The following is a 15,952-nucleotide window of genomic DNA, read 5'->3' as shown; positions in this document are numbered from 1 at the left end:
GACGTCGTTTCTGAGGGCAACCAAACCTCCTCTTCCACCCAGCCAGTTCTCCGCCAGCCCGTCCTTGCCGTGACTGCCTTTCCTCCGGCAGAGGAGGGATTTTAAGCCCTAACCTTTGGAGGGAGGCAGGCCAGGATTCGGCCCTGCCGAGAGCACTGATTGGGCAGCCCCCCGGCTCCTTGCAGCCGAGCCCAGGGGCTCCCAGGCTGTGGTCAGCCCATGGCATCTCTCTCCACATGCATCCAAATGGTTAAAAGGACTGTGCCCCCATGAAAGCTGACTGAAATGTTTCAATGTTTTAAACCACTGTCCTGATGGGAACATAAAATAGAACCACCCTAGGCATCTCTGTGTTTGAAATTACAGGTATATTCCAGTTTCTGGATCACATCAGCTTAAGGAAAAATAGACGGCAACTCCAGCTTTCCATGGCAAGAGGCTGCTGTGAGCTCTTCCCGCCTTGGCTCGCTCATGCCCCAGTCCACGGTGTTTCGTCAGCTCGGGGTGTAATTCAGACACAGCCAACCGTATCACTGCTTTGTGCATTTTTATTTACCGTTTTAATAATACATGAGAAAGCAACATTAAAACAGATGTTGATATTTAAACAGTTTATTGCAAATTTTACATTGCAGCAAATTTTAATCCAGAACCTAGCCTTATAACTAGTTAAAGATGAGGAAGCCATGGTTACCTGTCTCTGGGGAAAGAAAGGGCCAAGTGTGTGGGGGGAACAGACAAAGCCCAGCCCCTGTGGCTGGCTGCCAATTGTAGAATTTAGGAGAGCTAAGCTAGGGAGCAGGATCAGGCCTTTATCCTGGCATCCTGAAATATGCCGTCTCTTGCTTTGCAGCTGGGAACATGCAATTACAAATCCTGAAAGGAAGCGCAGCAATTATCTGTGTGATTTCTGTGAAACGAGGTCTTTTGAATAAGGAATCAGGGGAAAAATTTGAACATGGTGGCTATTGGTTTTATTTCCACTTAATTTGTAGTGGAACTGATTAAGAATGATCATTAAATTTTGGCAGCAATCAACCAGAGAGTATATTTCTATTCCTTCTATTTCTCTCTTGGCACCCCAGAGATTAAGATTTGTAAAAATCTAATGCAAAGGAGAACAAAGCAAACACGATTTAGAAGTTCATCACTTAGTCACAAAGCTCAGAGGCAGAGGAGAGGGCTGGATACACTCCCCATAAATGGACATCACCAACATGAAGATTATACACACAATGTCGACCTTTAAAACTGGCTACTAGCTTTACAGTAAAGTCAATAATGAAATTAACTGCCACAATATACTATCCAATTAATCATTTATATTTATTTTCATTAAAGGGACACTTGCCACAAACAGTTCATCCCAAAACTCAGGCATTGTAAACCTAAAATGGGCAGAAATTCCCCTATGGTGTTCCTGTAATTTGCCCCCGCCCTGTAAAACAATTTATTAGAAACAATAACTAAGGTTTTTTGAAGGTGCATGTGGGAATCTGAAAGCTTAACTAGGGAACTATAAACTAACCGATCTATTTTAATTGGATGAGACTGATGAAATGCCAAAAAGAACTATGCATTGAAGAAACTAAACTAGATTTAAGCTGCTTAATGTCTAATAATTTTAAGATGTAACAGTGGTATCTGAAGGAAAGACGATTTTTATATTAGTTTTTTTTTTTAAATGATATGATGCGACTGACAGTGTCCCTTTGCAAGAGTGTGGGGCTATAAACCACAGTAATTCACATTCACATGAACACAGATGTTGTAAACGTCAAACATTGGAGATTTTTTTTTTAAAAAAGGAAGCACATGGTATAAAATGATAAAAAAGATTATGCTAATAAAAGCCAAATGACAGCAGGAACAGCAGCAGCAGCAGCTAGAACTGCTGGATAAGGCGCCGGCGCTGTGAGGTCTTCCGCAGCAGTCGTCTGTAGTCATAGGGATTATCTTCGGTTTTACTCTCTTCCAGTGGTCTTTCTGCAACCCTCGACCTAGGGATTCAGCACAGAAATGGTTTAGAAATTGAAGTCAAAACATTTACCTTGGCAAACACTCCTAATCGACTGCTTCACCTCCTCCCTTAGGGGGGGAAATAAAAGGAGAACGAAAAAAAACCAACCGACTTTGCTAGGCCTCTTCCTGCGCAGCATAAAGCAGGCACCTTGCAACAAACACATTATAGACTAAAAGCAGATGAACACAGAGGAACAACATGTTCTTCTACAAAGGGGACATAATAAAAGGACACAAAATGCTTGAGAACACGGGGGTGCTTTGCAGTAGCGTGCCTGGTGGTTACTGAACCAGATTTTCAGTCAATGTAAATTTGTTTGCTGTGTTTCTAACCTGCCTGTGGAGCACAATGTAAATGTCCATCTCATCTTACTTATTTGTTTATTTATTTGGCAAGATGCATTTTCAAAGCTGCCTCTGACAGGCTGGAATGGTGATCTGGCACCAGGTGTTACCATGAAGCAAGATTAAAAATAAAATTCAATTATTTTACAAGTGTATTACTTTGAAATAAGAACAAATATCCCTAGTGTTCTACGCTAGATGCGTACCCCACCAGTGGTCCTACAACAGCATCGGAGGTAAACTGCCAGATAAAAATTACTCAGTGCTTTTCACTTCTGTAGATTGAAAAGATTGTGTAGTCCTTAGATCTAGGTAACTCCATTCAAGAGAGGCTGAAGGGCAGAAATATTTATTAATTGCATTCATCTGCTCTCAGAGATAACAGTGTAAATTTAAAAGTTACACAGACATTTTCAATATGGGTAATTAGGATGCAGCAAGAGCAGCACATGGTAAAAGGTAAAAAATTCCTTTTAGTAAGCTCAGTGGCAAAAATCTCATTCATCTGAAACAAACCACGAGGTAACAGATTTGATGTATTTATGCACCTTAGAAATGCAACATTTTCCAAGGGACCTAAGTTATATGGTAACTCCCTGGTATTATTATTTGTAATTCCATGCCTTCATAACACCTTCCTAAAACTAATTTAGATCCTACCTGAAAAAATCCCCCCCACCTCCCAAAAAAAAGGAAGTGGCACAACATCTTCTATAAGCATTTTCCTTATTACTATAGATACATTTTCAAATTAATTGATCATCCCAGGCTTGCTGTTTCCCTCAAACCTTTGACCTTTATACTTTCCAAGTTTTTCTTACACACCTGAAGACACAAGAAGATATAAATATATCAAGACATATAAATACGTGTTTCCATGTGCAATGTGTGTGGGTATGTTGGCCAGAGTGAGAATATGAATTCCCTTAGCCCAGCAGAGGTCACCCTCTATGAAGTCTATGCGGGAAGAGAGGAGGTGGAGTAAATCCTCCCTTTAGGGTTCTGCTTCTGGCTGTCCACCTTGCTGGGGTCCACCATAGGCTAGAAACATGAGTGCTGCTACAGAACAGCAGGGGAAGGAGGCAGTTAAGCTGATGTCTTATCCATAGAAAGCAGGCAGAAAGTTTGGTGCATATCCACACTACTTAAAACCTAGATCAGAAACACAATTTGTAGGTTGTCCTTTAGTTTAATCTGATTTTAGAACAGATATACAGCAGGATATCTGTCCATCTCATCTGGCACTTGGGAAGCCAAAATCTAGCAGGTAGGCTGAACACCAATCATACCACCATTTGTCCTTGCTGCATAAAGATGGGAAATTTTCAGCTACACATTTTTACAAGTTAATTTGGCAGGATTGCATGAAAAAAAACACCAGAGTTTTGAAAGCCTATCTTTCTTTTTACGAATCTTTTGAATATCTCAACAAGGTTATGCAACACTTATTTTTTCCTACTATTATTTTGCAAGAATTACCTACCGTTCAGTAGCTCTTAATATCGAAGTCCTGCGCTCAGCTGGGTGTCTCTTCTTTCTTGTGGCAGAACTGCTGTCCTTTGAGGTGGAATCAGTAGATGAAATTTCTTGGTAGTAGATATCTAAATCTAGCACTTTGCTCAGACTGTCAATAAATAAGTACACTAAGTTAACAGTTTCACTTTTCAATATTATATTCAACATTCATAAACAAGGCAACCAAATATCATTATTAGTTGTGTTTATGCACTGAGGTTCTAAGGAAAAGCATATATAAGCACAATAAATGAGTCTCTGAAATGTGACTGCTGTATGATGCAGATACTGTGAATTCTGAAGTACTAAATACTTTCAGATTTTCATAAAGCAGACATATATGACTGAAAGTGTTTGGGTTTGCCATTATACTCAATGGAGAGGCATTTTTAGGATATAATTAATCTGACCTATTTTAGGTTTCTCTTTGAGGAAGAGATGAATTATATTCCTGAAAATAACCATTTTTGTCTCTCAGTACAAGAAGGGAGTCCAAAGGAACTAGTTCAGATATCAGTGTCAATAATGCAAATGTCTCTTATTTTGTTAGATGAATGCCATTCAAGGTATCATATGTACAAAAAAACCCAATCCCAACATTCACCTTAGAATGCCCAGGGTAAAAATAATTTCATAAAAGCAACCTGAAAAAAGAAGTTCAGAATTCAATTCTCCCATTGGTAGCAATCGGAAATAACTCATTGATTTCAGTTGCTCTGTTCTACTAATACAGAGACAGCACATGAAAGAAGATGCAGTTATTGAACCAGTTAACTAGATTTAAGATGAGTGAAACCTAACTAAGGTCAAATGAGAAAAAACACTACATTTGGATTTTTTTTGGCTAAGCAGAGGACAATAATATGTGATATATTTTTTTTTTTCTCAGGATGCAACTGACATCAGAAAAAGAGCTGTAACAGACCAGACATGGGGGACATGGCCATTAAGTGACTCCTATAAGCAGTGGCATGATCAAGTGCAATTTAAACCGTGACTGAATGAAGCTAGATACTCTGAGCACATATTGTGTGTATGTAATGCCAGTTAACTTCCTTGAAGATATGTATTTTAGATACGGAGTTTGTATTCTGCAACTTCAGCTGAGGATACTGCTAAGAGCTCATTTGTCTTGCATCTGTGACCTGGCTACCATAGCAGGCATACTGTGATACTACAGCAATGTCACTGAGGAGCAGCAGAAAAGTATAGAAACAACAATAAAATAAAGCTATGATGTGTGTCAGAAGCTGTGAACCATGTCTACAGCACACAAAAGGATCTAAGATACAGAAAGGCAGAATATATCTATTGCTTGCTTTATTTCTGCAGAGATCCATCAAAATGGGTTCGTGATATTGTAAAGACTTCTAGTTGAAATTTCAAGGGCTATTCTTCTTACCTGTTATAAATAATTATTGCTTTAATTTTTTATGATCTATTTCCAGTCATATATTTTTAGGTGAGAATTTTAAGTCTGTGTATTTTTGCTAACAGAAAAGAACTGGTTGCTCATTTGCTTTGACTGGAATTTTAAGCACCTTCAATTATTTTCTGTGTCAGAACTATCTTTGATGTGGACCTTATCTTAACTTATTATTATGCTTGTGTTGCCATGGTAAAGGGCCATGCTGTGGTAAAACTGAACGACTGAATTGTATAATGGGTTTTTGTTGCTGAAAATTGCCTATTTTAACTTTGTATACGATGTCCTTCCTGTGAATCACCAAATTACCATGCTTTTTTTTTTTTCCCCATGCTTTATTCTCCTGGTTGAAGTACAGCTAAGAACTGTTCTAGAGCACTAAAATGACAATAGCGAGATAATGAAAAAAATTACCTTTCTTTTCTTGGTTTCCGTTTTTCGTCTTGTATTGATTTCTAAGAAAATACAAAGTAATTTAAAAACTACTAAAAGAAAAGTTTATGCAAAGGTAGAATTCATCAACATGTTAGGCAGGAGAGTGTTGTATATCAGAGTAAAAAAGGATACCTAAAACTTTCAAATATCTATAGTTGTTTTAATGAATGTTTTAATGACAACACTGTCTCACTGACAGTGATCAGTGTCTCACTGTGATGCCATGAGAAATTCCATGAATACAGGCATGAATACATGCCGCCTCAGTGGAAGGAGGCATAATCCTATTCTCATTAATGTCCATGCAGTCTTGTCACTTCTTGTGACAGGTCAGCTTTTAGTAGAATAAAACGGGCACAGGCCCCATTTAAAAAGCAGTATACTAGGTGGCAAGAGTGCCCTTTAGGATACAAGACATTTCAAAATGCAGAGAAATTCATAGGGAATGTGAATAATTTCTTGCCTCTAATAGATTTCTGTCCCTACAGCAAAAACAATGTTATGTTGCATCATCTAATGCACCACTCTTCAAAAGCAGAATTTTTAAGTGCAGATGGTCTTAATTTGGTCTTGCGTTTCTTGCAAATGAGTGAAAACTCACTAGGATTAGTGACCATAAAGTCACTGAGAATCAGAAAACATGATGGGCTTCAGACTGCAGGCAAATGGACAAGACATAATCTCAAAATGAAAGGCTGATTTAAAGAAATATACCCCAAAATAAACTTCTAGTGCCTTGTAAGAACAATGAGCTATTGTCAGGCTTCATTTGCACCTGTGTATCCCTTTAGCCCGTTTGATATGCAAGTGAGAATGGAAGGCGATGAATTAATATCTGCAACATGATGTGAGACAAATTCCATTTTTGCAGAAGATAGAGAAAAATTTTCCAAAAATGCACTCATATTGATCACAGCTTCACTTGATAATCATCTGTGAATACATGCAGGTCACGGAGAATTTAATAAGGTAAAAAATCTATGATAGCTGGGAAAGCTGACTACCCTCCAGGATCTCAAGTTAGAGCTCAATGACTTATCCAGGTCTAAGGATTTAAGAACTAGTAAGTCTCCTTTCTAAGGTTCAGTGTGTAAATATTTATGCTGAACCTTTCCCTTACCAGTGAACTTAAGGTCAAGAAGACAGAATTCTCTTTTTCACACCTACCTGAAAAATATGACTAATTATAGGTCATACTGATGAGTATCTTGAAAAACTGCTGCTAAAAATAAGTTTAAAAATACCCTAGTACTATTGCAGTTTTTGTTTGCACTGATGTGATGGCTGTTTTCTGATATGGAGCTGACCATGTAACAAATCACCTTTCAGAAAATACTGTATTCCTGACTGTATAGTATTGGCTTTCTAAATATGCATTTACTTCAGAATTCCCCTTCTCAGAAATTTCCTAATGCAGAATTCAGTGTCATGCCTTTCATTTCAGTCCTTTATTTCACCAGTCTTGCTTTCGCAAATCAAATTCTTACATGTGAGTTTATTCTTAAGAATATAATTTCTTTTCAGAATATCACTGTTTCAAAGCCATGCTATTTCAAAGCCCCCATAATAAAACATAGTCTTATTTGTCCTTTTTGGTATGCCAGACACTACTATCACTAAAGGTCCTGGTGACACCTTCTGTTGAAAGGAGAAGCAATTGCTACGGTTAGTTTATTAGCTGGGCTCTCACCGGCTGTTTAAATAGGTCACTAAGATACAGGCACCTCGAGCAAATGAGTTTAATTGCTTTTTTGTTGGAACTGCTTTCTGAGCTGCTTTTACATTTTCTCTCCTTCTGCTTACTTTCTTGCCTTTTTTTTTCTGTATTTGAGGGCACCGAAGTCAAGAGTGGAAAGCAGCAGTTGGTATCTGAACTTGGACCAAAGGCTATATATAGAGACACTCAAATCCATTAGTCTCCTGAGCTGTTGGTGTTTGCCAATTCCTTCATAATCACAATCTGACACATTTGTAAAGGAAGTTACAGTGTGCATACTAATACAGCCTGCTTTAATATTTCCTCTCTCTGCAAGATCAAGCACTAATTTAGATGCTCAAAATAGCTCTTCAAACAAACCTCTTTCTCTCCCATGACTTAGAAAGAAACTACGGAGACCAGGCACTTAATTTGGTTATTGAAAGTGCAAATGCTGCTTATGCATATAATGGATGTACATATATTTAAGTACAAAAGTAAAAACTGGTCTGACCTAGGTCCCTAGTCAGGGTAACTGAACCTCAATTTCAAGTCTAGTTTGAAATGTAAAGTTTGTGGCCTGCCTCCTTTTCGCAGGACATAGTTTTAATGCTGCATTAGAAAGGAATATAGTGAATTGGGCAATTAGAAAGAAAGTTTAAGTGGGAATTATCTGGCAGTTTTAGCCCACAAATACTTGCTAAACTCACATGTATTAGCGTGTAGTAAGAGGAGTCTTCTGGATTATTTAATGTCTTGGGCTTCCGTGGCCTCCTTGGGGGTCTTTTCATTGGGCGAGAGTCTTCTACTTTGGCTGCAACTGTAAAAAAGCAGAAGATAGCAATACTTATTTCTTCATAGAACGGGAGGCTTTTATGAAAATGGGGAGAATTTCACTGGAGAGAAAAAAACCCCATATAGCCACTTTTACTGCTTGCAGTAATTTAAGAAAGCAACTGTCTTAGGCATTTCCATCACTAGCCTAGAAATAAGAATGCTTTTATCCATTTGAGTCCTGCCTACGCACAGGGACACATACCATGTAGCAAACATCAGGCTGAGGCAGCCCACTGGTCTACCTGGCACAGGCTTTTCCTTCTGCAAAGGGCTGATGCTCCACATTCAGAAAAGGGCTTTGGTGGGCAATGGCTACTGGAAGGCGACCATCTTGTAACAGGATCTGGGCAGCATGGATGCTATTTTTTTCAGACCTAAGTCGATTATTAAGGTGCTGAATGAGTGCAGTAGCATTAGACCTCTGATTCAGAGATAGGTCCTCTACATTACCACGGCGTAGATTTTCCTCAAGGTCTCCTGCTGAGGCTGTTTGTTTCAAGCCAGATCACGTACCACTGGACAACACAGAGTGACCATGTCCATTGCATCCAGTAATCTATTTTAGTGTACTCAACTTCTGGTCTCTATTTCTACAAAAACTTTCTGCAAACATGCTGAAAATGCTTTCATTCTAAGGGAAACAAAATTAAGATTTTTAACACGAAATGGAACTGCTATTCTCTGGCAGCCTCCAAACTCAGAGTTGGACACTGACTTGTGGATTTCATTGGTTGGCACATGAGGAACCAGAAAAACCTCCTGGATATTTGCTTGTTTAAAATTTATATGCAATTCTGGCAGTGCTAAGATGTAGGGCTGATATGAATTCATAGCCTGTTTGTCACAGAGCCAACAGAGTGCAGGGTTCCTGCAGAACTGACTCTGGGGGGCTGAGGGACCACAAATGTACAGCATGGTGAGCATGATCACCTTACATTCGGCTTCAGCTATAGGAAAAGTTAATAGGAGGCTATAGCAATTCCTTTACTATGAAGGGGGTTGCATGACAGAACACTGATGCTAGAGGTGGATTCTTCGGACACACACAGGGAGATGAATGAAGTCACAGCACAAGATTTAGGCACAGTGAACTGTGTGTCCAGGTATATTACATTATCCAGTGAGGTTTTATATTGTCCTTGTCCCATCACAGAAGTATTCAGGGGACAGTCCACAAGAGAAAACATCTCCTTACTCCTAAATGAACATAGTGTGAGGGTGGAATGAGGATCTAGCTCCCAATGAACACACTGAAGTGTGTTTTGCTGATCTAATCCTCCTTCACATGAAGCAGCTTTAACTCTCTAACCCAGGTATGCTAACTATATGTGATTGAGTCTTAGAAGGAAGAATATATTTTGTTCTCTAATGACCATCAGAACCCCTTTTACATGATAAAAATAAAAACTCTCGCATGTACATCAGGCATCTTTTTAATTAAGGAGGTAGCACAATCATTTAAAATGAGAAATGATCAGTGATACATCAGTGTTGACTCCTGCAAAATTAGCTGTGTAAGTTTTTTGTTCTGTGTGATAAATAAAGGCTTGTAAAGGTCACAGATATACAGAGGAGCCAGAATGAATAATGTTAATTTAAATTGTAGTTGGATAATGATTACATTTATTGTTTTAGTTTCTTATCTGAAATGCAGACTGCTTCTCATGTAATGAAAGATCAAGTATCTTTTAACATTTTGCACTTAAGAAAATAATAGTGTTTTTCTAAGCCAGGGTACAGACAATTCATGTTAAACAATGAGATTTAGATGCAATAAATTCATTTCACTAACCTGCATTAAATATAAATTACATTCTTTGATTTGAATAGTGTAACAGCCCTCACTGTGCTCTTATGGGGGCTGTTGTTACCTTGCTGCATTTCAGATGGGCCACCTGGAGTTATCCAAGTTTCTGTTTGTGAGAGAGTAGAGGCATATCTTCCCTATTTCATTTTTAAACACAACAGGAGCATAAACTGGAAACAATATCTTAAAAAACCCCCACAAACCCAAACTTAAAATTCGGTGTAGTTGAATAGAAACCCCAACGCTTTGTCTGTAGGGCATTTTCAAAAATAGTGTCAAAGATCATGACTGCATGGAAGTCTGGAAAAAAAAATTGAAGCCAAACTGAGGGTTTTAGGAAAACCCCAAGGAAAAGGCTCTCATAATACCTAAAGATTTTTTTATTGTTCCTTAAGAATTCATCACCATGTATGCTGTTACATTCTTTAATTCATCACTGTCAAACACATAAAGCATTATCATATTCTAGATTACAATTATTCCAACTGAAATTACTTGTATACTTCTGTATGTGCTCTGCAAAGAAGACTCCTATTACACTCAAACCCCAGCATTTTGACAATGCTAAAGGTTTCAGTAAAAAATAGCTTTCAGTAAAAAAAAGCTTACTCTCTGCTTATGTGTTGTACATATGTATGAGCTATGCAAAAACTGAACAGAACTACCATGTTGGGACAGGCAGGCTTCTAAGCTTGGACCTCCAACGTTCCTTTTTAAAATTACACATAGGGCTGAAAATACAATTCTGAGTTTTGTCTCCAAATTACATAGTAAGTAAGTAAAAAAATACTTTGATGGGTTTAGCTTGCTTTGCTTCACCAGAAAATGAATCTGTGATTTCCTTCTGCACTTGGATTTGTGTGTTCATTGCTACTGAAATAAGCTGATGTGGTAGTTGCTTGTACTGGATAACTCACTGTACAAAGCAAAACTTGTTTTTTTTATTAGTTGCCAATAATTCCAGAAATCATTTATTTAGTAGAATTAAAGGTGGAATGGAAATTAAATACCCAAGCCTGATACATGGTGAGTTTGATGCGCTTGTTTTCCAGATGGCCTATACTTTCCTGCATTAGGTGATGAAGCAGAAAGGAGGGGTAAAATTGTTCATTTATTAATAGGCCAATTATGTTGCTTCTAGAGCCCATGACAAATAAAACGTTTTTTTTCCACATTAAAATACTTTATATCCTATTTTTCCTTAAGACTTCAAGTATCTCCAGCAAGATCTGGCCATGTGCTTTATATGTAAAAGGAAAATTGAGGCTTTCTATCTAACATTTAAATACATATGTTACAACATTGATAAGAAAATCATTCACAACAGGAGCAGTCAAAGCACTTTGGAAATATCAGGTTGGCGATATCATTCCTATTTTACTAGCAGGATAAATGAGATGCACAAAGCAAGACTCACCAAGTCTTGCTTAGGGTTATGTCCTGGTTAGTCATTAACACAGCTAACCACCAGCTAACCCACCCCCTATTTGATGCTACACAGACATTCCTTTTTAGAGGTTTTACCAAGAGGAAGACAGGTCAAACAAGTTGAAAGGAAGGATTTTCTTCAAACCATTCAAGTGCATACAGTCATTACTCAGTCAAAAGAAAGAGGTCTTGCTCTCATGACCTGGATGCTTTGCTTTTGAACATCAAGAGGGAATGTTAGCTATGCTGTAACCTGTGCCCAGGAAGTTAAATCTCTCTGTTTCTCAAACCTGATGCAGACTGTTAAAACATACATTTTATCAAGTGATGATGGAAAGTTTTATAAAAGTTAAGGTCATTCTCCATCAGAATGAATGAAATACAGACTTAAGGGTCAGTGAAGGTACATTAAAGAAGGTAATGTGTGTGGCTGCCAGGTAACATTAAAAGAGGTTTAGCAAATCTAAGGAAAATTCCTTGTTCCTATCAGTATTTCAGCTAGCTCATTTAACACTACTACAAAGGTTGCTACTTAAGTTGCATGCATACTCTTAATTCTACAGTGTTTAGTTACAAGGTATTACTGCTTTCATAGCCCTCACTGAAAGCTCCAGATACACTGAAAAAATAAGAAAATTTAATTTAGGACCAGCTCAATTAATGTATGTGTATCCTGAACACCACCACAAACTATGCAAACTGTGGAGAGCTGCATGTGCTTGAAACATTCAAAGTATGAGCAAGAAATGCTTGAATAAAGATGAGTCAGTATCAACAGCCCTTTAGGTTGAACTGTGACTGCACATTCAAACATACAATGATAAGCTTGGGAGACAACAATCTCAAGGAATCAACATCCAAGGATGCTAATGTAAATTAATGTATGACTTACAGCAGATCTTATACTGAAGACTGGAGAAATAGCGTGGTTACAGCTGTGATAAGCATCTAAGTGTTGAAAGGTCTCTATTTATTAGGCCACCTGGAGAAACAGATAAACCTGTCTTCGGGTCATTTAAGTGAAATGTTACATGTTTGATTCAGCACTGTTCCACATCTTATGGGGACAGAAGTATAAAGACAAGCTCAGAATAAAGCGCGAAGAGTACAAAAGTAAGAGCAGTAATTTCATGGGGTTTGTAGAGGGGCTTGGAGGAAATCAGAAAAATGCAAATATAGTAGCTGGAATTCCAGGACTTGACAACAAGAAGTTAACAGGTATTGCTGCTTACAACATTTATGTGCATGCCTTTTTACTGTCCTAATTATACACAGCGTGAAGATATAATTACTCAAGTTTTGGATTTGCATATAGAAAAACACTGCTCTTTAACATTCTGGTTAGTTTTTAGGTATTGTTTATTCATGGATGTTTAGAACTGCCAAATTTGGAAATTGCAGTTGATGGTGCAAGTTCTTAGCAATCTGGAAAAAACAGAGGGATTATTCTGGCACAGACCTAGAACTAGGAACTGGAAGAGACCGAGAACTTTACAATTGCAAATGCCTAGGTCCTGCCAGACCCACTGAGAGAAGCAGTTTTCACCTCTGGCTGACACTAAGTAATTTCTGAGTCTGGTAACCTGGGATTATTGCTATTTCAGGGACGATGTTTAAGGAAAATGGCTGTATTCCATTTCCGTGATTTCCCCAATTTTATGCTCTGCCATGCCTCTGTCCAACTCCCAAAACAGATTTTGTATGTCCTGGATGCATGGTGCTCAAAGGACCACTCCAATAGCTGAGAACAACCACACAGTAGAAGTGCTTGACTACCTTGCTTTTCTCCAGTCCTATGCCTCAGTGTTCCCTGGCTTGCAAAGAATAAAGATCGGTCAGTGAATACTGTGTGCTCACCCAGTGCTACACAGGCTTCCTTTTCCTTGCAAAGACTGCCCATGAAACCCCTGTAAATAGTGCTGGGGCAGACTACAGCAGGGGGAATCCTGGATTAAAATCCTGCCTGTCTTACTGCTTCGTGTAGCTGAAAAGGTCCTCAGCTGCAGCAGAGCTCCTTGTACGATGTGAATTTCATTCTAAATATAGAAAATTATCTTCCTGAGATTTTGTACTTGAACTGTCATTTAATACTTAGAAGGATGGGCACCATTACTCATCTGGAGGAAAAAAAAAGAAAAAAATTGCTCCCATAATGATCAAATTCACTTCACTTCAGGCTTTGACCTCAAAAACTTGCAGTGGCCATTTGTGCATCTATTCTGACACCATAGTAACCCAAGGCTCACTAACAGTCCAAAGGTGCAGTCCTGGGATGGAACCATTATGTTAACCTGAAAGCATTCAGCAAGCAAATATAACCTACTCAGAAATTCGAGCCACAGGGAGTATTGTTTACTCCAGGAACTGTGTGCAGCATGCTTTATGCATTTTTATAAATACAAATAAATTCACTTAAGAACAACTTAACCTTGTGGATTTAAGATTCATTTAACCTTTTCACTCATATGTTCTTTAAACTGCAGGTTTTGCATTTTTATTAAAATAAGCAGTTTTGAAATTCTGAACATTTGTTACAGTATGCCATCCAGCTGTCCCACAGTTCCTCCTCTTCTGTGGGTAGCAATGTAATAAATGTTTTATCAAGCTAATCAATGGCCACCTACCCACAGATGAAAGCAGGCAAGTATTCCTACCTGGCATATAGCTATAAAATGCAACTTGTATTATAGCTGTAAAACGACATATAAAACCAGCGAAGCTGAGGAAGAAGTGTAAATAAATGTAAAAGACCAAAGTAATTACAAATAGGTAAATACCACATGATTTATAGAACAGCTAAAGCTCAACAATCCTTGCCTTTAAGGGTAGGACAGCAAAGGCAGCCCTAGAGGGAAACCTGCAGTAAAAGCCTATCCTTCTGTAAATGTGTGTGTACAAATTGTACAGTAACACATAATAGGGGCAAGAAGTCAGGAAGGCTTCTCCCTGTTTAATAGACAGTGGATCACTCACCACATCCACCTGCTTCACTTTAGCATGATAGTCTGCAGTACATTACCTCAAGTCTTAGTTTTATGTAGTTACCTTACTTCAATATCCTGTGCTTTGGTCATAGCTAGAAAGGAAACAGTTTTCCTGTTGTGTGCATTGCATTCACACATGGAAAGAGAAAGTTCACATTCCACACTAAGAAAGGTCTTTCAGTGGATTGGTTAGGCGTTATAAATATGGCCATGGGGATGTGAGAAATCATGGCTCAGGTCCCTGCAGCCATTGCTCCATACCCTAGGTGAGTGGCTAAGCCTAGTGTACACTGTCAAGCCTACTGTGTTGCAGAGAATGAAATGTCTCTCTGCACCATGGGCGGGAAGGCCAGCAGAAGGCAGCGCTTCAGTAGAACCCAGCTATCCTTCTTTTGTGCTTTTTTAAGGTTCATGGTCTGGTAAAAGACACGTTTGTTACATCTGTCATCAGTAGCCACAAAATTTGGATGAAGTACTTGGGCCAGCAACAGTAAACAGTCCTGTTTACAAATGAAAATTCTGCTAACAGGAAGGTTCAACCATACCTGACTGACAAAGATGAGAAGGAAGTCGGCCATTAGCTTGCTTATCTTTGGGCAGCATGACGGGTCTCAGCTGATGTGACAGTATCATTTCATTCAATTTTTGCTGCAATGCTAAGTAGTCTTCAGATAATTTTGATATCTGAAAAACACAACACAGGATTTATATTATTATATAAATAGGTATATATGTTCAAGGTAATCAAAAGGAAAGTAGTAGACTAGAGAATGAATTTAAATGGTATTGCAATACCTACTGCAGCGTAGACCCCTACCACATTTACCTGCCCATCCTCCTTAGAGAGGAAGAAGAAGAAAATGAAGCAGAAGAAGAAAAAGACTCCTAGGAAACTCCACATTGCCACCCAGTCTTGCAGCTGTTTCATATTGGTTCACATATATGAGTAGATGATACCTTGCTGATGCAAATTAGCTTCTACAGCTGTAGACATCTCTGCACATGTGTGAGTGACTGACATTAACACAGCCGCTTTGAGTTTCACTTACAGAGACATTTTGCAAGTTTACTGGTTTGAGGGCCTTGCCTGGTAAATGCACATTTCAACAAAGGCAAAGCTTCTGCATTTAACTTAAACCAGGTTAAAAGTAATAACATTTTTTGCCAGTGCTCTTTGTCTTTTCTTCCTTCCTGAAAAGGGTATTTTCTCTTGCAGCCCAAAATACACATTTTTACAGAACACTCGTTACAAAATCTCAGTCTTAGTTTAGAGAGTAAAACTTTGGTGGCACTGAAGCCAGTAAAAGAACCTTGCCATACTGTCAGTGTTTGGAGTATTATGCTCAACATACATAGCTTACAAGCTTCTTACCTGTCGTGAAAAGGCTGCCAAGTCACAAGCCTCTTTCTCTGAGTCTCCCTTTGGTGTCTTAGAGTCTTCAGCCTCTGTACTAATT

The 15,952-nt window shown here is 38.5% G+C and overlaps 1 protein-coding gene across 1 annotated transcript in view; it reads right to left on the bottom strand.

Annotated features, from left to right (window-relative positions):
* Positions 1 to 1,885: 1,885 nt before the first annotated feature.
* Positions 1,886 to 15,952, bottom strand: part of MYO3A (myosin IIIA) — a gene marked incomplete at its 5' end in the record, with an annotated part of 83,145 nt that continues 69,078 nt past the window's right edge. Inside the window, 6 exon segments of the mRNA XM_010017732.1 lie at positions 1,886 to 2,000; positions 3,851 to 3,991; positions 5,723 to 5,763; positions 8,150 to 8,259; positions 15,041 to 15,179; positions 15,868 to 15,946. Of these exon segments, the coding sequence (XP_010016034.1) occupies positions 1,886 to 2,000; positions 3,851 to 3,991; positions 5,723 to 5,763; positions 8,150 to 8,259; positions 15,041 to 15,179; positions 15,868 to 15,946 (625 nt within the window).

Source organism: Nestor notabilis, unplaced genomic scaffold (genome assembly GCF_000696875.1).
Source record: "Nestor notabilis isolate BGI_N333 unplaced genomic scaffold, ASM69687v1 scaffold11767, whole genome shotgun sequence".
Taxonomy (NCBI): Eukaryota; Metazoa; Chordata; class Aves; order Psittaciformes; family Psittacidae; genus Nestor; species Nestor notabilis.
Note: the sequence above shows the minus strand (reverse complement) of the source record. Positions and strands in the feature narration are given on the sequence as shown.